Source organism: Peromyscus leucopus, chromosome 10, assembly GCF_004664715.2.
Source record: "Peromyscus leucopus breed LL Stock chromosome 10, UCI_PerLeu_2.1, whole genome shotgun sequence".
In the NCBI taxonomy this organism is placed as follows: domain Eukaryota; kingdom Metazoa; phylum Chordata; class Mammalia; order Rodentia; family Cricetidae; genus Peromyscus; species Peromyscus leucopus.
Window position 1 is genome coordinate 3,664,767 of NC_051071.1, and position 21,207 is coordinate 3,685,973.

Here is a 21,207-nt window from a genome sequence, read left to right on the forward strand (position 1 = left end):
AGTTCTACACTAACAGTTCTTCCTTTCTTCTTTCAAAACAACACAGGATTCCCTACCAACCTGTCCACATGAGGCTTCTCAAAGTGTTAGAAATACTTGGAAACTCATGAACACTGGATTAAAGTAAATCCGGATTTCTATAACACCTCTGCTACTTAAATGTCTAAATTCTTTAAGTCCTAGCTCTCTTACATAATTCATAACTTGGCTATTTCTGCAGATATTTTATAAAAATAATATTCAATAATATAATAAACACACTTGTGGTAGTATTCTAATTGTACTGAAATGTGATTTTGATTGTATGTTAATAAATAAAGCTGCCCGGGGGTCAGAGCTATTAGAGCCGGAGACAGAGTGTGGCGGCGGCGGCGGCGGCGGCGGCGGCGGTGGCGCACGCCTTTAATCCCATAGGTCTCTGTGTGTTCAGGGATACAGCCAGCATTGGAGACATATGCCTTTAAGACCTGGGGGGCTGTATATACAGACTATGACGAGGCAGTCACGTGTTTGGGTTTACAACCAATGAGAAGGCAGAATGACTATGAAACGACCTACACACAGGGAAATAGCTCTCTTTCGGGAAGCTGAGACCACCGCAGGAGGAACGGTGAGATTTTAGCTCTGAGCTCTGACCTCTTGGCTTTCTCTTTTACATTGGTTCTGTGTTTCTTATTTAATAAGACGGTTGGTTACATCTACAATAACAGGAATACCCATCTTCAAGAAATCAAAAGGTCTTGAACACCTAGACATTTAAAGCAGAAGGGAAGGACCTACTGGTACCAATAGACTCTACAGGGTAATATGTCACTACCTAACATCAATATCTCTTTACGTCTAGGAAAGTTGTGGTGCTGCCTCAATTATAAATCAAGCTGGCTTTGGAATCAGAATGTGGCTCTCTCCTTCTCTAAACCCAAGTATGTTGCTTAAAGAAAAAATTAGGAGATTCTGTCTGATATCAGAAGAGCCAATTGGTATGAGACAGAAAAAAAGCCAATAGTCTAGGGACCATTGTTGTCAAGATTGTATTTCTCTCCATGCTTATTCTTGGTTCCTTGGTATTCTTTCTTATGTATCATGTCATCTTAAAATTTAAACTTTCCACTTTGATATTAATAATGTTCAAGTTTTCCACAGTGAAAAATAAATCTTTCCAACAATAATCTTTGAAGTCTCCAGAAAGAAGATGGGGCCCCACAACAACGACTTATTTGGTCCATAATAATGCCATTGAGCTGATAAACACCACTCAATGATCAGCTTTGGACTACAAACTCTTCAGAACAGTTCCATCATATTACACTTCTAGCCAGAACTTCAGACAAACTTACTCATTGCTCTGAGATTGGTTACAAATGTTACAACTAGGTCTTATGAGATTTAACCATTGTTTTAGCTTTCTTACAGGATCCCACACACATCATCACCCCCAACACAGCAGGAAGCAATTTTAAAAAAGTGATGTGCCCTCTCCCAAAAGGTTTTATTTTCTCAGGGTTATAGATAATTGTCATAGGTTATAAGTACTAATAGGTTTTTGGGTGGAACAATAAAGTCACTGAATAAAATAAAATCACTGAAATGTGATTTTGATTGTATGTTAATAAATAAAGCTGCCTGGGGGTCAGAGCTATTAGAGCCATAGACAGAGTGTGGCGGGGGCGGCGGTGGCGGTGCACGCCTTTAATCCCATAGGTCTCTGTGTGTTCAGGGATACAGCCAGCATTGGAGACATATGCCTTTAAGACCTAGGGGGCTGTACATTCAGACAGTGACGAGGCAGTCACATGTTTGGGTTTACAACCAATGAGAAGGCAGAATGACTAGAAAAACGACTTACACACAGGAAATAGCTCTCTTTTCGGGAAGCTGGGACACAGCAGGAGGAAGGGTGAGATTTTAGCTCTGAGCTCTGACCTCTTGGCTTTCTCTTTTACATTGTTTCTGTGTTTCTTATTTAATAAGACGGTTGGTTACATCTACACACACTTGTAAAAGTCTACAATGTATTAAATACTTAATATCAATAGAATATGAAAACTTCAGTATTGTATCTTCCAAGAGATCTCATATCATTATACACATGAAATTCAGTCAAAACTTTAAGAGAATTCAAAGTCCTAACAAAAATTACTTGTCTAAGCTCAACTAGACAGCCTCATACCCTTCAAAGAAAAACAGGTCTACTTCATTACTGTTAGATCTCAAACCAGACAAATGGCTAACCAAGGTGCCTATTTAACATATCAAAGCAAACTGTCGGGCCACCCTCTCTCAACATTGCAAGTTAAGGAAACATCCTGGCTGGTATACCCTTCACCTACCCTAAGCTCTCCAGCCCAGTGACTAGGCTGGGTCCCTTCCCCTAGGTTCTCTACCCTAGGTAACCCAGTCATTTTGCTACATTGGCCTCTTGGCTCCTGGTTCCCCGTTCTTCCTCCCTCTCTCTCTCCTCCCCACTCTTAATGGCTTGGTTCAGTCAGCTTGTCAATCCACTCTAGACTCTCCCAAATGACTGCTTCTGCCTCTGCTCTCCCTTCTATCTGTAATAAAAACCTCAACTCCTTAGGAGCAGTCATGTCCTTTTATTTCTTTTTCTCATCCAATTACTACAAAACAAATTCTTTTCAAGCTCAATTTCTGCAGACATCCATAGGGAGCAACTAAAGAAAGGAAAACAACAAGAGGCTAGAAGTTCAGTTGTGGGTTCCTCAAAAAGCATATTGAGAAAAGGGGTGGTTGTCCTCTTACCTCCAGAAACACCTGCACACTAATTAACATACATACCATACACACACAAACACACACATAGAAACAGATCTCAAAAACAACTTGTTTTCTGTATTTGAAAGTATATTTGAAATGACTGATTAGAGTACAAAAATTGCTTTCCAATTTAAAAAAATGTGTGCCTGTGTGTCTGTGTACAATTTGGGGAAGTGGGCTCTCTCCTTATCATGTAGGTCCCAAGTTTTCAGGCTTGTAAGCAAGGGCTGAGTCACCTCACTTTTCAAATTCTTAATTCTTCGATATGTAAACATATAAGGAGAAACTGAAAACAGCAAAACAGTTGTCTTGAAAAAAAACATTTTAGTTTTCAGTTCTCAGTAAAATGAAGGTTTCTAGGGAAATAAATAAAATGACAAAATAGACTCTTTAAGATAAAGACTCTCCTTGGTATTTGAGAACTAAAACAAAGGTTACTTGAATTTGGTTCCTTATTTCTGTTTTAAAGGTTTTAATTTTTCTATCTTAATGTGCTTTAGGTCTCACTATGACCCAACACAAAGTCATTTTCGGTTATCTGAACACACACAAGTAAATCTGTGCACAGCTTTAATTAATACAATGGTGATTTAATTTCACAATACTTATAACACCACTGAAATTGCATTTTTATTGCCTACATTGACCATCACACTCTAAAGAGCAGTTGTGTGATCATAAGCTAGTGACAGTCCATCAACAGAATGTGAAGATGGCATTGACCTTCTTCTCACATTAAAATATGGATGGAGGGAGGGACTTAGTCTTATATTCATTGTTGGGAAACTGCTTGACTCTGTAGATTATATTGCAACAGGCAATTAATTATTCAGACAGATATACTTTTAAGAGTACTTAAGGTAGACGGGCCCGGCGGCAGCAGCCGACAGGGACATTCAGGCCCGGCGTCAGCCGACAGAGACATACAGGCCCAGCGGCGGCGGAGACAAGCAGATGCAGGTAGGCCCGCAGCTGCGAGGCCGGCAGCGGCCAACAGGGACAATCAGGCCCGGCGGCAGCCCACAGAGGTAGACGGGCCCGGCGGCGGACACAAGCAGACACAGGTAGGCCTGCGGCAGCAGCCTGCAGAGGTAGATGGGCCTGGCTGCGGCAGCAAACAGGGACATTCAGGCCCAGCGGCAGCAGGCAGAGACATACAGGCCCAGCGGCAGCCCACAGAGGTCAAAGTGCCAGTGGCAGAGATAAGCAGACACAGGTAGGCCCAAGGCGGCGGCCCGCAGAGGTAGACAGGCCCAGCAGCGGTAGACGGGCCCGGGGTCAGGAGCCGATAGGGACATTCAGGCATGGTGGCAGCCAGCAGAGACATACAGGCCCAGTGGCAGCCCACAGAGGTAGACAGGCAACGCAGCAGAGACAAGCAGACTCAGGTAGGCCCATAGCGGTGGCCCGCAGAGGTAGACGGGCCTGGCGGCAGTGGCCTACAGGGACATACAGGCCTGGCAGCAGCCTGCAAAGACAAACAGACCCAGCGGCAGCTGACAGGGACATACAGGCCCGGTGGCGGACTGCAGAGGTAGACAGGCCCGGCGACAGAGACAAGCAGATGCAGCTTGGAACAGGGACGCCTCTAACCCCAACACCGGGGAAGAAGCAATCTCCATGGGACAGAACCAGAACGAATCTGAACACTCCATCTGAGGACAATCCAGGGCCCAGCTGCTGATCCTGCAAAACCCAACAACTTGGAGGTGTTGGTGAGACTACCCTGCTCACCTGAAATCCATCCGGAACAGGATTCAGATCCCTACAGTTTGAAGTCTGAAGAAACAAGATCAGCTGAGGAGTTGACAAATGAACAAAACGTGACCTGGGAACACAGAAGAAGGCACTGCCCAGCCACCAAACCAGATCACCAGAATCATAAGTATATACTTCACCGACTAAGATCAGCTGCCCCTGAAGAAACAGCCCAATAGCACCAATTTAACCAAGAACTCCTACTGAACCAAGACTAAAAATTAGAACAAGGGAGGCACTCTAAGACACAGACACCACCTGCACCAAGCAGAGGAAGAGATGAGTAGACGCCAGTGCAAAAATACAGGTAACAACATAAAGACCTATATGGCAACATCAGAACCTAGTGATTCTACACCTGCAAGACCTGAACATACCAAGACAGAAGAAACAGAAGAAATCAACCCTAAAAACGACTTTAAGAAGATGATAGAGGCCCTTAAAGAAGAAATAAAACATTCCCTTAAAGAGGAAATAAAAAAAAATCCCTTAAAGAGGTAATGAAAAACTCCATTAAAGAGGAAATAAAAAACTCCCTTAAAGAAATGGAAGAAAAAACGAAAAAAAAAAAAAAATGGGAAGAAATCGAAGAAAACCAAGAAAAAGCAATTAAACAGATGAAAGAAACATTCCAAGGTCTGAAAAATGAATTTGAGACAATAAAGAAAACACATGCTGAGGGAATGCTGGAAATAGAAATCCTGACTAAACAAACAGGAACTACAGAAACAAGCATAACCAACCGATTGCAAGAGATGGAACAGAGAATCTCTGACACTGAAGACACAATAGAGAAAATAGATTCATCAGTCAAAGGAAACACTAAAGACAAAAAAGTCGTAACACAAAACGTCCAGGAAATTTGGGACACCATGAAAAGACCAAACCTAAGAATAATAGGGATAAAAGAAGGAGAAGAATACCAACTCAAAGGCACAGAAAATATATTCAACAAAATCGTAGAAGAAAACTTTCCTAACCTAAAGAAAGAAATACCTATGAAGATACAAGAAGCTTACAGAACACTGAATAGGCTGGATCCAAAAAAAAAAAAGAAGTCCCCTCGCCACATAATAATCAAAACACTAAACACACAGAACAAAGAAAAAATATTAAGAGCCGCAAAGGAAAAAGACCAAGTCACATATAAAGGCAGACCCATCAGAATAACACCAGACTACTCAATAGAGACTATGAAAGCTGGAAGATCATGGACAAATCTCATGCAGACACTAAGAGACCACGGATGCCAACCCAGACTATTATACCCAACAAAACTCTCAATCACCATAGGCGGAGTAAACAAAATATTCCAGGATAAAACCAGATTTAATCAATACCTGTCCACAAACCCAGCCCTACAGAAAGCACTAGAAGGGAAAATCCAACCCAAAGAAGCTAAACACATCCATGAAAAATCAAGCAATAGATAATCCCACTCCAACATACACCAAAGAAGACAACACAACACAACCACAAAAAATAACAGGAATTAACAATCAAGCCCTCTGAATAGGTGTGACAGTTGATTGGCTTGATCAGTTTGGGAGGCAACTAGGCAGTGGGACCAAGTCCTGTGCTCATTGCATGAGTTGGCTGTTTGAAACCTGGAGCTTATGCAGGGACACTTGGCTCAGTCTGGGAGGAAGGGACTGGACCTGCCTGGACTGAGTCTCTCAGGTTGATCGCAGTTTTCGGGGGAGGATTTGCCCTGGAGGAGGTGGGAATGGGAGGTAGGCTGTGGGTAAGGGGAGGGTGTGGGAGGGGGGAGAATAGGGGAACCCGTGGCTGATATGTAGAACTGAATGGTATTATAAAATAAAATAAAATTTAAAAAAACTCAATATATATTCCAATAAAACCATGTATATTCCATTAAAAAAAAAAAGAGTACTTAAGACAAGTAACACACTTATATGTGATATTAATAAACAACCAAAATGTGCTTGGATGTATCAGAATCTTTATGGGAGACTTTTTCCTGCAACAGTTTTTTGAATATAAACTTAATCAAAGAAGGCAAAACACACATCATATTCAATATAAACACTGGCTTTACCCTTTCAAAAAAAGATTAATGAACAAAATGTGACTATGTTAAGAATTTTCATTTCTAGGGGCTGGAGAGATGGCTCAAGTAGTTAATAGCACTGACTGCCTTCAAGAGGTCCTGAGATTCCCAGCAATCGCATGGTGGCTCACAACCACCTCATAACGAGATCTGGTGCCCTCTTCTGGCCAGCAAGTACACATGCAGGGAGAAAAACTGTATACATAATAAATAAATCTTAAAAAAAAAAAAGAATTTTCATTTCTAAAGTGAATTTTTCCATTATACTCTTTAGTAGTGACATATATGAACTGGCATTCTCAATCAAGAATGCTAAACTAAATAATTTGATCGTTTACTTGGTTCTTAACACTTTCCTATTTAAACAAACTGAATAAATGGAGTACACATCCAAGGATTTATTTCCACAAAAATTCTCAGCTACTTATACATGGGGTAAGGACACTATCTGAACCGGGAAAAGGATAGTATATCTTGCAAAATATTGGAATTACACTCATTCACTCTCTAGTTGGCTAGAGAACAAAGGACAACAGGCAACATTTACTTTTTTCTCCCATAGGTTTTTCTAATTTATGAGTAAGAAGTAACAAGAAAAGTTGGCATAAATTCCCAGGTTTGGCAATGGACGAAAGTTTCTAACTTTAAATAACAGAACTATTTCATTTCTGTGGATGTATGAAGAAGTTAAAGCAAAATGATTAAGAACAGAGATTTGGAAGTCACACAAGACACCCTGGAAACTCCAGGATATGAAGGATGAAAGTACTGGGCTATTCAGATACAGACAGTTAATGGTTTTAAGCAAAGAACATTAACAATGTGACTGAGGAAAAAGTGGAGGTCCTGAAGACAGGCACCACCTGGGGTTCAGGATAAAGGGGAACAAACTGTCAGGGCTGTCTACAGCTATCCAATGTGTTCTGTCAGATTCAAAGCACAGTCAGAGGAGTCGCCAGCCAGACACAGAGGAAGCAAGATGTGAAGGCAGAACTGAGAAAAGCTATGGCCATTTAAAGTAAAATGTGAAGCAAAACCTCCTTTTGCTGTTACTCCAAAGACACTGCTCTAAGGAAGAAACTTCCAGCTAATCCCATCAGGCTGGTCCCAAAATCTCAAATGGAATCACTTTGGAGGCATCTAAAATATGTGGTACAGAACAACAAATGGCAATAATTTTCAGGATAATAGTTCATTGATGCATTAATATTCCACCAGAATATTCCATATTGACTGTTTTACCGTGCAAAGCTACTAACTTAAGATTTTGAATGTATTTCTTCTTAAGAGATGCTTTTATTGAAAATAAATAGTACACCTGAAAAAAAAAAAAAGCACAGTCAGAAGGTGACTCCTAGAATAGTGAAGGAGATCTGTTGCTAGCTAGCCCCAGAGGAGAGCTAATTTTGAAATATAATAGGACATTAGTGGCATTTACAAAACTTTGTTAATTACTAGATATAACTGGCACTCGCAAGTATTATATATCTCACTAAAATGCTTGTGGAGAAGAAGAGTTGTTATGACAAACATGCAAAATTTGAAATTAGAGATTCCCAATGAATTGTCAGTAATCTTTATATTTCATTCAATTACCTTAAAAATAGTTTTGCACAAATTAATATAAAACAATAAAAAGAATGGCAACTATGAGCATTTGACAAGCAAATATGAATTTCTTAATAATCTGTTGAGAGTACAATCAAGGATTCAATCTATTATTAGGAAACTGGGATCAGAAAGTTTACCTCACTTTGCATTGACTTTACTCCCCAAACCACTGACCAGGGAGCAGTCTCTCTTCACAAGTAGCATGATCAGCAGAGTGTCAGAAAGAGATAACAGTCCTAAGCACAAAGCTTGGTGAAAATTCCTAAATTCTAGGTAGAGATAATGAGAATGTGAGATGCCAGGATACACTATCAAATAAAGGCTCATTCTTCACATAAAGAGAGGCCATGGGTAGAAAGCAGAGTCCACAGAAATGCAAACCTAACTTACATATAGGGAATGTTCCTCAGAGAGATCATTCAGCAGGGAAAAATGCTGTCAAACCTGATGACTTTAGTTTATAAAGCTACAATTACCCTGATACCCAAACCACACAAAGATGCAACAAAGAAAGAGAATTACAGACCAATCTCCCTCATGAACATTGATGCCATAAAATATTGGCAAATTGAAGCCAAGAACACATCAAAAACATTATCCACCATGACCAAGAAGGCTTCATCATAGGGATGCAAGGAAGGTTCAACATACAAAAATCTGTCAATGTAATACACCATATAAACAAACTGAAAGAAAAAAACCACATGATCATCTCATTAGATACTGAAAAAGCCTTTGACAAAATCCAACACCCCTCCATGATAAAAGTCCTAGAAAGATCAGGAATACAAGAAATATACCTACACAAAATGAGGGCAATTTACAGCAAGCCGACAGCCATCATCAAATTAAATGGAGAGAAACTCAAAGCTATTCCACTAAAATCAGGAACAAGACAAGGTTGTCCACTCTCCCCATATTTATTCAATACAGTACTTGAAGTTCTAGCTAGAGCAATAAGACAACAAAAGGAGATCAAGGGGATAGAAATTGGAACGGAAGAAGTCAAATTTTCACTATTTGCAGATGATATTATAGTATACATAAGTGACCCCAAAAATTCCACTAGGGAACTCCTACAGTTGATAAACAACTTCAGTAATGTGGCAGGATACAATATCAACTCAAAAAAATCAGTGGCCCTCCTATATACAACTGATAAATAGGCTGAGAAAGAAATCAGAGAAACAATACCCTTTATAATAATATAAGTCACAAGTAATATAAAATAACTTGGGCTTACTCTAACTAAGCAAGTGAAAGACCTGTATGATAAGAACTTTAAGTCTCTGAAAAAAGAAATTGAAGAAGGTATCAGAAAATGGAAAGTGGAAAGATCTCCCATGCTTATGGATAGGTAGGATTAACATAGTAAAAAATGTCAATCTTACCAAAACCAATCTACAAATTCAATGCAATCCCCATCAAAATCCCAACACAATGCTTCACAGACCTGGAAAGAACAATACTCAACTTCATATGGAAAAACAAAAAACCCAGGATAGCTAAAATAATCCTGTACAATAAAGCAACCTCTGAAGGCATCACCATCCCTGACCTCAAGCTCTACCATAGAGCTGTAGTAATAAAAAACAGCTTGGTACTGGCATAAAAACCGACATGTGCACCAACAGAATAGAAATGAAGACCCTGACATTAATCTGCACACCTATGAACACCTGATTTTTGACAAAGAAGCCAAAATTGTACAAGGGAAAAAGAAAGCATCTCCAACAAATGGTGCTGGCATAACTGGATGGCAACAGGTATAAGATTGCAAATAGATCCAAATCTGTCATGCACAAAACTCAAGTTCAAGTGGATCAAAGACCCCACATAAATCCAGGTACACTAAACTTGATGGAAGAGAATGTAGAAAGTAGTCTTGAATGCATTGGCACAAGAGACCATTTCCTAAATATAACAACAGTAGCACAGACACTGAGAGCAACAATTAATAAATGGGACCTCTGAAACCGAGAAGCTTTTGTAGGACAAGGACATGGTCAACAAGACAAAATGACAGCCTACAGAAGGGGAAAACATCTTCACCAACCCCACATCTGACAGAGGGCTGATACAAAATATACAAAGAATTCAAGAAACTAGACATCAAAATACTTAACAATCCAATTTAAAAATGGGCCATAGAGCTAAACAGAGAATTCTCAACAGAAGAATCTCAATTGGCCAAAAGACATTTAAGGAACTGCTCAGCATCCTTAGTCATCGGGGAAACACAAATTAAAATGACATCTGAGATACTATCTTACACCTGTCAGAATGGCTAAGATCAAAAACACTGATGACAGCTTACGTTGGGGAAGATGCAGAACAAGGGAAACACTCCTCCACTGTTGGTGGGAGTACAAACTTGTACAACCACTTTGGAAATCAGTATGGCAGTTTCTCAGAAAATTGGGAATCAATCTACCTCAAGACCCAGCTATACCACTCTTGGGCATATACCCAAGGAATGCTCAATCATACCACAAGGACACATGCTCAATTTTGTTCTTAGCAGCATTATTTGTAATAGCCAGAACCTAGATACAACCTAGATGTCCCTCAAATGAATAATGGATAAAGAAAATGTGGTACATATACACAATGGAGTACTATTCAGCAGTTAAAAAACAACGATATCATGAAATTTTCAGGCAAATGAATGGAACCAGAAAATATTATCCTTAGTGAGGTAACCCAGACTCAGAAGGACAAACATGGTATTTACTCACTCATAAGTGGATACTAAATGTAAAAGAAAGAATAACCAGACTACAACCCAAAGCTCCAGAGAAGCTAGGAACAAGGAGGACCCTAAGAGAGACACATAGATCACCCAGTGAAGGAGAAATAGATGAGATGTACATGAGCAAACTGGGGGGAAAGGGGGTAATGAGGGCAAGTGATGAGTGTAGTGGGTAGCCATTCCAGCTTGGATCTGGAAGTTCCAACCCCCATTGAGACTCTGGCAACTGTCATGCCTACAAGGCGGGGCCAGGGGAGGCGCTTGGAGACCCGAGAGCTAGATGGTTAAGCACTCTCTCTGTGCCGGGACCCTGAACGGTAGAGGTGGACCGAGCAGAGCTTCAGAGAACACAGCTGGATTGTGATACACCTTCCCCAGACCCTGCGACCTACCTATCCCTTAATTTGTGAGTTACGCCATTAAATAAATATCCTTTTAGCTACGTGGAGTGGCCATAATAATTTCACCAATAGATGAGGGATGAGAACATAAGTGAATGGGAGGTTTGAGCTGGTACATGGACAGAGCGAGAGAGTAAGGAAGAGATACCATGAAAAGTGACGACATCATGGTAATAGGGAGAAACAGGGTACTAGGGAAGTTCCCAGGAATCCATAAGGATGACCCCACCTTAGACTACTAGCAATCGTCGAGAGGGTGCCTGAACTGGCCTACTCCAGTAATCAAATTAGTGAATACCCTGTCATCATAGAGCCTTCATTCAGTAACCGACGGAAGCAGATAAAGAGATTCATGGCCTGGCGCCATGCCAAGCTCCAGGAGTCCAATCAATGAGAGAAAGGAGGGATTCAATGGCAAGTGACATAGAGATCATGATGGGAAAACATACGGAGTTGGCCAGCCAAACTAGTAGAACCTCATGAACTGTGGACCAATACCTGTGGAGCACCCATGGTACTGGACTAGGCCCTCCAGATAGGTGAGACAGTTGTTTAGCTTGAACTGGATAGGGGGCCCCCAGGTAGTGGGATCAGGATGGATCCCTGGTGCATGAGCGGGCTTTTTGGACCCCAGTGCCTATGATGGGGCACCTTGTGCAGCCTTGGTTCAGGGGGAAGGAGCTTGGACCTGCCTTAACTGATGTACCAGGCTCTGCTGACTTCCCATGGGAGACCTTACCTTGGAGGTGGGAATGGGGAATGGGTTGTGGGGGAAGGCTGAGGGGCAGGGGGAGGGAGGAGAGGGGGATCTATGGTTGGTATGTAAAATGAATAGAAAAATTCTTAATAATAGTAATAAAAGAACTGATGGCATGTTTGAGGCAGTCTCATTACCAATAGGGAGAACCTACTAGAAAGATTTCTTACCAAGAGCTGCTGCACAGCAGAGTCAATGGGTCAAATCCAGCAAGCAGAAGATGTGGCAGCCATTCTTTATATTTTGTTTGTGCTTTAACTGCATAACTTATAAATTCAGATGTATGATTCCAAGGAGCCAACAGGCAAACTTTCTTTAAAAAGCAGCAAAACATTGAAAACTTCTCATACTTGAGGCAGTATGCCAAGTGAAGTTCATTTAACTGGGCTCCATACTTCAAAAGAATGTTCACAATTCCAACGAAGTCACAGCTTCACCAAAAAGTAAAAGAAAACACAAAGAAGTTTAAAAATTAGATTTCTACACAACAAATACTTCTTAACAAATTTTTAATAGTAGTTAAAAATGAGAACAAGAATGGCAGTTGGGATAACCAGTGGCTTTTACATGCAATGGAATTGAAATGAGGTAATGAAGAAAACTTTTACATCTCAATCCCTCTGCACTGTTATGCTTACAACTATAAGATTTTTAAAAGTACCTTGACAAAGACACCTTTTTTAGCTATAATATTTTGTATAATTAAGCATTTCTCCTAAAAATTTTTTAAAGTTAATGAACAACATGGTAAGTCCCTGAAGATTAATTCATTCTAGAAAGCTCCACGTTATGTAGCCTTAGCCAATTTCCACTCTTTTATATTTGGCCAGATTGTATTATAGCTATCACACAGGAAAGCTTTTCTTTTCTTTTTCTTTTCTTTTTTTTTTTTTTTTTTTGATTTTTCGAGATAGAGTTTCTCTGTGTAGCTTTGCGCCTTTCCTGGATCTTGCTCTGTAAACCAGGCTGGCCTCGAACTCAGAAAGATCCACCTGCCTCTGCCTCCGGAGTGCTGGGATTAAAGGCGTGCACCACCACCGCCCGGCCAGGAAAGCTTTTCTAATGAACATACTTAACTTACATTTTAAAGTTAATCTTCTTTATTAGGTACTTTTATGAAATAAGCATGTATCATTTTTATCTATTAAATAGGCTGTTTAAAAAAAAGATCATCCAATACTGACAGATGAACTGAAACTGACTGAAAGCAGACATGATCCTTATTTGAGAGAGCCACTTGGCAAGACCATCAAAACAGGTAGGGCTACAAAAAGAGCATAGACCCTGAAGTCACCTAAAGTGAGTTACTCTACTTTTCTGGCACTACATAAGTATTTATGAAAATAAATAAATAAATGAAATACTACATATATAATAAATATACTTATTTAGGTAAATATGTCTATATACATTTAAATATACTTATGTAAATAAATATAAAGTGTATATAAGTATTAAATTTTTCAGACTTCTTATTCAGTAATATAATCTTTGGAAATTTGTCCAAAAGACAAAATTGAAGATAAATTGTAACCAATTGGAGAAATATGTTAGAAAAACACAACCTAAACATTCAACAAAGAATCAGGTAAATAAGCATAACATATTATAGCCATCAAAAACTGCAATTTTGAGTTACATGTCCATATTTTAAAAACTCTTCATAATGTTAAGTTTCACAAAGAATAATAAACATAGGCACTCACTGTGCACACAACTGATAAAGAAGTTATACAGGAATAAAATTATTGTCCCTTTGAACTTGGCATTATATCATTTAAAAGAATTATAAATGTTAAAATATTTTCAATAATTATAATACAGACTCTAGAAAAGAATAAGATTTTTATGTTAAATAAATGTAAAATGTCTAAACTACAGTCATGTGAGAACAACTAGTTCTTAAGACACATAAAACTTGACAAGTGCAGTATAGCATGCACCTTTAATGCTAACACTTGAGAGGCAGAGGCAGGTGGATCTAGAGCCAGCCTGGTGTACTTAGGTCAGCCAGAAGTACATATTGAGACCCTGTTTCAGAAAGAAAAAAAAAGATTCTCTAATGAGGAAAACAAAAAAATGGAGAAAGCTTATACTGTATACAAGCCTGGAAAAATCAAAGTATAGGATGAAGCTATTTTTAAGCAAATTATAAACTCAATGTTCATCAATCTCTAAATACTTTTCAGAAGTACCTTTCAAATTAAAGCAATAGGCCCAATCATTAATCTGAGGAAAGTATAATAAAGAGTATAAAATTCCTTAAAAGTCTATAAATACATGTGCAATGATGTATTTATTGTAAATATAAACTTATCCTAAGTGTCCAAATTCGTCAAACATTTGTAGTAGATCTATTCATCCCCCTACAATACCACAAGAAAAATTCTCAGAACATTGTTTAATCTTGCATTTCAAGTTTAATTCTAGAATTACTTTCATCCAATGTATTTTCTCTTAATTAGTATCCTAGAAAACATGCTTAATAAACTAACCCCAAACTTCTTCCAATTAGTATACTCACACAGCCTGTGTTAAAAGGAGAAAGAGCACACTCTGAAAAGGTCAGTGCTACAATATAGGCGCCTCCCTTTTGCAACAAAATTATCATTCCCAAGGAAAACAGCAAGTGTGAAATATGCTGAAGAATCATAAGACATTGTCAGCACACTGAGCATCTGCCACAGTTAGTGTAAAAGATCCCAAACACAAAGGAATGCTCCATATGGCCTTGATTATTCCATGTCATTAAGCACAGTAAATTATCAGTGTTAGTTAATCTTTGGTTAAAATATAAACAATATGGATATATCTATATATGTCTCTCTATCCCAAGCCCTGATGAAAAATTGGGTAAGCTCTTCAGATCCTAGAGGGAGAAAAAGTCTATCCTGCAGACACAAACACGAAGAATTAACTATGACATAAAGAGACAGATCATTGCCTAAATAGTGAACAATCTGAGGAAGTGAATTATCTGAGTAAAAAGAGAAATTTAAAAACTAAAACCCAGCAAAAACTTTATTTGATGGCCATTTTTTCACCATTATGGTGTTTGATGTTTAGAAAAATAGATGGAAATAGGGTACTTACATAAAAGAAATACAGTGATAGAAAATTCTACACGAAACATGGTTTACTTTAATCAAATAGAAATGGACAAACATTTGGGGCATTTCATGTTCAATTAGTGAACAAAATGCTTAAGCATCTTATTAGCTAATTATCAAAATGCCATGGGGTTTTAGCCATTGGCTAAAAATAAAACGAGAGCACTAAGCTTTGTCTTATGTACCCACTTAAGAAAATTAGAGGCGGGCGGTGGTGGCGCATGCCTTTAATCCCAGCACTCGGGAGGCAGAGGTAGGCTGATCTCTGTGAGTTCGAGGCCAGCCTGGGCTACCAAGTGAGTCCCAGGAAAGGCGCAAAGCTACACAGAGAAACCCTGTCTCGAGAAAAAAAAAAAAAAAGAAAATTAGAATTGACACAATGACTCCTATGAACCTAATGTGAAAAGAGTAACCAGTATCAGTAAGACACACAGACAAAATAAGCTCTGCTAAACTACATTCTCCTTCTATGGTCGGAAATAAGAGTACGAATTTATTCTTGCAATCTCTCAATTCCCATACTCCTCCCCATTCAAAGTCATTCTTTTTTTTTTCAATTTTATTTATTTTATTTTACAATACCATTCAGTTCTACATATCAGCCATGGGTTTCCCTATTCTCCCCCCTCCAACACCCTCCCTTACCCACAGCCTACCCCCCATTCCCACCTCCTCCAGGGCAAATCCTCCCCCGAAAACTGCGATCAACCTGAGAGACTCAGTCCAGGCAGGTCCAGTCCCTTCCTCCCAGACTGAGCCAAGTGTCCCTGCATAAGCTCCAGGTTTCAAACAGCCAATCATGCAATGAGCACAGGACTTGGTCCCACTGCCTAGTTGCCTCCCAAACTGATCAAGCCAATCAACTGTCACACCTATTCAGAGGGCCTGATCCAGCTGGGGGGCCCCTCAGCCTTTGGTTCATAGTTCATGTGTTTCCATTCATTTGGTTATTTTTTTTCAATAATTGAGTAAAACCAAAATTTATTATAAGCCACAGTCGTCCTAGGGACCTCCATGCTATATATATAGCCTCCATGGTTCTATGGGTTGTGATCTGATTGTTCTTTATTTTATATCTGGAATCCACTTATGAGTGAGTACATACCATGACTGTCTTTCTGGGTTTGGGTTACCTCACTCAGGATGATTTTTTCTAGTTGCATCCATTTGCCTGCAAATTTCATGCTTTCATTGTTTTTCTCTGCTGAGTAGTACTCCATTGTGTATATGTACCACATTTTTTTCATCCATTCTTCTGTTGACAGGCATCTAGGTTGTTTCTAGGTTCTGGCTATTACAAATAGTGCTGCTATGAACATAGCTGAGCATGTATCTTTATAGTATGAAACAGCATTCCTTGGGTATATGCCCAAGAGTGGATGGCTGGGTCTTGAGGTAGTTCGATTCCTAATTTTCTGATAGACCGCCATACTGATTTCCACAGTGGTTGTACAAGTTTACATTCCCACCAACAGTGGAGGAGTGTTCCCTTTGCTCCACATCCTCTCCAACACTGGCTGTCAGTGGTGTTTTTGATCGTAGCCATTCTGACAGGTGTAAGGTGGTATCTCAAGAGTCGTTTTGATTTGCATTTCTCTGATGATTAAGGATGTTGAGCATTTCTTTAAATGTCTTTCAGCCATTTGTAGTTCTTGTTTTGTGAATTCTCTGTTTAGCTCTTTAGCCCATTTTTAATTGGACTGTTCAGTATTTTGATGTCTAGTTTCTTGAGTTCTTTATATACTGTGGAGATCAATCCTCTGTCAGATGTGGGGTTGGTGAAGATCTTTTCCCATTCTGTTGGCTGTCTTTTTGTCTTATTGACTGTGTCTTTTGCCCTGCAAAAGCTTCTCAGTTTCGAGAGGTCCCATTTATTAACTGTTGTGCTCAGGGTCTGTGCTGTTGGTGTTTTATTTAGGAAATGGTCTCCAGTGCCAATGCATTCAAGAGTGCTTCCTACTTTCTTTTCTATTAAGTTTAGTGTAACTGGATTTATGTTCAGGTCTTTGATCCACTTGAACTTGAGTTTTGTGCATGGTGACAGATATGGATCTATTTGTAATCTTTTACATATTGACATCCAGTTATGCCAGCACCATTTGTTGAAGATACTTTCTTTGTTCCATTGTATAGTTTTGGCTCCTTTGTCAAAAACCAGGTGTTCATATGTGCATGGATTAATGTCAGAGTCTTCAATTCGATTCCATTGGTCCGTATGTCGGTTTTTATACCAGTACCAAGTTGTTTTTATTACTATAGCTCTATAGTAGTAGAGTTTGAGGTCAGGGATGGTGATGCCTCCAGAGGTTGCTTTATTATACAGGATTCTTTTAGCTATCCTGGGTCTTTTGTTTTTCCATATGAAGTTGAGTATTTTTCTTTCCAAGTCTGTGAAGAATTGTGTTGGGATTTTGATGGGGATTGCATTGAATCTGTAGATTGCTTTTGGTAAGATTGCCATTTTTACTATGTTAATCCTACCTATCCATGAGCATGGTAGATCCTTCCATTTTCTGATACCTTCTTCAATTTCTTTCTTTAGAGATTTAAAGTTCTTGTCAAAAAGGTCCTTCACTTGTTTAGTTAATGTTATTCCAAGGTATTTTATATTATTTGTGGCTATTGTAAAGGGTGAGGTTTCTCTGACTTCTTTCTCAGCCCTTTTATCATTTGTGTATAGGAAGGTTACTGATTTTTTTTGAGTTGATCTTGTATCCTGCCACTTTACTGAAGGAGTTTATCAGCTGTAGGAGTTCCCTGGTAGAGTTTTTTGGGTCACTTATGTATACTATCATATCATCTGCAAATAGTGAAAGTTTGACTTCTTCCTTGCCAATTTGTATCCCTTTGATCTCCTTTTGTTGTCTTATTGCTATAGCTCGAACTTCTAGTACTATATTGAATAAATATGGGGAGAGTGGACAGCCTTGTCTTGTTCCTGAATTTAGTGGTATCACTTTGAGTTTCTCTCCATTTAATTTGATGTTTGCTGTTGGCTTGCTATAAATTGCTTTTATTATGTTTAGAAATGTTCCTTGTATTCCTGATCTTTCTAAGACCTTTACCATGAAGAGGTGTTGGATTTTGTCAAAGGCTTTTTCAGCATCTAAGGAGATGATCATGTGGTTTTTTTCTTTCAGTTTTTTTATATGGTGTATTACATTGACTGATTTTCCTATGTTGAACCATCCTTGCATCCCTGGGATGAATCCTACTTGGTCGTGATGGATGATTGTTTTGATGTATTCTTGGATTCGGTTTGCCAATATTTTGTTGAGTATTTTTGCCTCAATGTTCATGAGGGAGATTGGTCTATAGTTCTCTTTCTTTGTTGCATCTTTGTGTGGTTTGGGTATCAGGGTAATTGTAGCCTCATAAAAAGAGTTTGGTAGTGTTCCTTCTGTTTCTATTGTGTGGAAAACTTTGAAGAGTATTGGTATTAGTTCTTCTTTGAAAGTCTGGTAGAATTCTGCACTGAAACCATCTGGTCCTGGGCTTTTTTTGCTTGGGAGACTTTTGATGACTGTTTCTATTTCTTTAGGGGTTATTGGTCTATTTAAATGATTTATCTGGTCTTGATTTAATTTTGGTATGTGGTATTTATCCAGAAAATTGTCCATTTCTTCCTGGTTTTCCATTTCTGTGGAGTACAGGTTTTTGAAGTGTGATCTGATGATTCTCTGGATTTCCTCATTGTCTGTTGTTATGTCTCCCTTTTCATTTCTGATTTTGTGAATTTGGGTGCTCTCTCTTTGCCTTTTGGTTAATTTGGCTAGGGGTTTGTCCATCTTGTTGATTTTTTCAAAGAACCAACTCTTTGTTTCATTGATTTTTTTTGTATTGTTCTCTTGTTTTCTATTTCGTTGATTTCAGCCCTCAATTTGATTATTTCCTGGCGTCTATTTCTCCTGGGTGAGTTTGTTTCTTTTTGTTCTAGAGCTTTCAGTTGTGCTGTTAATTCATTGGTATGGGATTGCTCCATCTTCTTTATGTGTGCATTTAGCTATGAATTTTCCTCTTAGCACTGCTTTCATAGTGTCCCATAAGTTTGGGTATGTTGTACTTTCATTTTCACTGAATTCTAGGAAATCTTTAATTTCTTTCTTTATTTCTTCCTTGACCCATTGATGTTTCAGGTGAGCATTGTTCAGTTTCCATGAGTTTGTGGGTTTTCTATAATTTTTGTTGTTGTTGAGGTCTAACTTTAAGGCATGGTGGTCTGATAAGATACAGGAGGTTATTTCAATTTTTTTGTATCTGTTGAGATTTGTTTTGTGGCCAAGCATGTGGTCAATTTTTGAGAAGGTTCCATGGGGTGCTGAGAAGAAGGTATATTCTTTTGTGTTAAGATGGAATGTTCTGTAGATATCTATTAAGTCCATTTGAGTCATAACATCTGTTAGGTCCTTTATTTCTTTGTTAAGTTTCAGTCTGGTAGATCTGTCATTTGGTGGGAGTGGTGTGTTAAAATCTCCCACTACTCATGTGTGGGGTTTGATGTGTGTTTTAAAATTAAGTAGTGTTTCTTTTATGAATGTGGGTGCTTTTATATTTGGAGCATAAATGTTTAGAATCAAGACTTCATCTTGGTGGATTTTTCCCGTGATAAATATGTAATGTCCATCCTGATCTCCTTTGATTGATTTTAGTTTGAAGTCTATTTTATTAGATATTAGGATAGCTACACCAGCTTGTTTCTTAGGTCCATTTGCTTGGAAAGCCTTTTCCCAGCCCTTTACTCTGAGGCAGTGTCTGTCTTTGAAGTTAAGGTGTGTTTCTTGTATGCAGCAGATGGATGTGTCCTGTTTTCTTATCCATTCTGTTAGCCTGTGTCTTTTTATAGGTGAGTTGAGACCATTGATATTGATGGATATTAATGACCAGTGATTGTTAATTCCTGTTATTTTTTGTGGTTGTGTTGTGTTGTGTTGTCTTCTTTGGTGTATATTGGAGTGGGATTATCTATTGCTTGATTTTTCATGGATGTGTTTAGCTTCTTTGGGTTGGATTTTCCCTTCTAGTGCTTTCTGTAGGGCTGGGTTTGTGGACAGGTATTGATTAAATCTGGTTTTATCCTGGAATATTTTGTTTACTCCGCCTATGGTGATTGAGAGTTTTGTTGGGTATAATAGTCTGGGTTGGCATCCGTGGTCTCTTAGTGTCTGCATGAGATTTGTCCATGATCTTCCAGCTTTCATAGTCTCTATTGAGTAGTCTGGTGTTATTCTGATGGGTCTGCCTTTATATGTGACTTGGTCTTTTTCCTTTGCGGCTCTTAATATTTTTTCTTTGTTCTGTGTGTTTAGTGTTTTGATTATTATGTGGCGAGGGGACTTCTTTTTTTTTTTTGGATCCAGCCTATTCAGTGTTCTGTAAGCTTCTTGTATCTTCATAGGTATTTCTTTCTTTAGGTTAGGAAAGTTTTCTTCTACGATTTTGTTGAATATATTTTCTGTGCCTTTGAGTTGGTATTCTTCTCCTTCTTTTATCCCTATTATTCTTAGGTTTGGTCTTTTCATGGTGTCCCAAATTTCCTGGACGTTTTGTGTTACGACTTTTTTGTCTTTAGTGTTTCCTTTGACTGATGAATCTATTTTCTCTATTGTGTCTTCAGTGTCAGAGATTCTCTGTTCCATCTCTTGCAATCGGTTGGTTATGCTTGTTTCTGTAGTTCCTGTTCGTTTAGTCAGGATTTCTATTTCCAGCATTCCCTCAGCATGTGTTTTCTTTATTGTCTCAAATTCATTTTTCAGACCTTGGAATGTTTCTTTCATCTGTTTAATTGCTTTTTCTTGGTTTTCTTCGATTTCTTCCCATTTTTTTTTTTTCGTTTTTTCTTCCATTTCTTTAAGGGAGTTTTTTATTTCCTCTTTAATGGAGTTTTTCATTACCTCTTTAAGGGATTTTTTTATTTCTTCTTTAAGGGAATGTTTTATTTCTTCTTTAAGGGCCTCTATCATCTTCTTAAAGTCGTT

The 21,207-nt window shown here is 38.7% G+C and overlaps 1 protein-coding gene across 7 annotated transcripts in view; it reads right to left on the reverse strand.

Moving 5' to 3' along the window:
* Asb3 (ankyrin repeat and SOCS box containing 3) overlaps positions 1–21,207 on the reverse strand; it is a 162,228-nt gene that overhangs the window by 39,378 nt on the left and 101,643 nt on the right. For all 7 annotated transcript variants that reach the window (XM_028860873.2, XM_028860877.2, XM_028860874.2 and 4 more), the window contains one exon: positions 12,293–12,553. In XM_028860873.2, the coding sequence (XP_028716706.1) occupies positions 12,293–12,553 (261 nt within the window). The remainder of the gene's footprint in view (positions 1–12,292; positions 12,554–21,207) is intronic.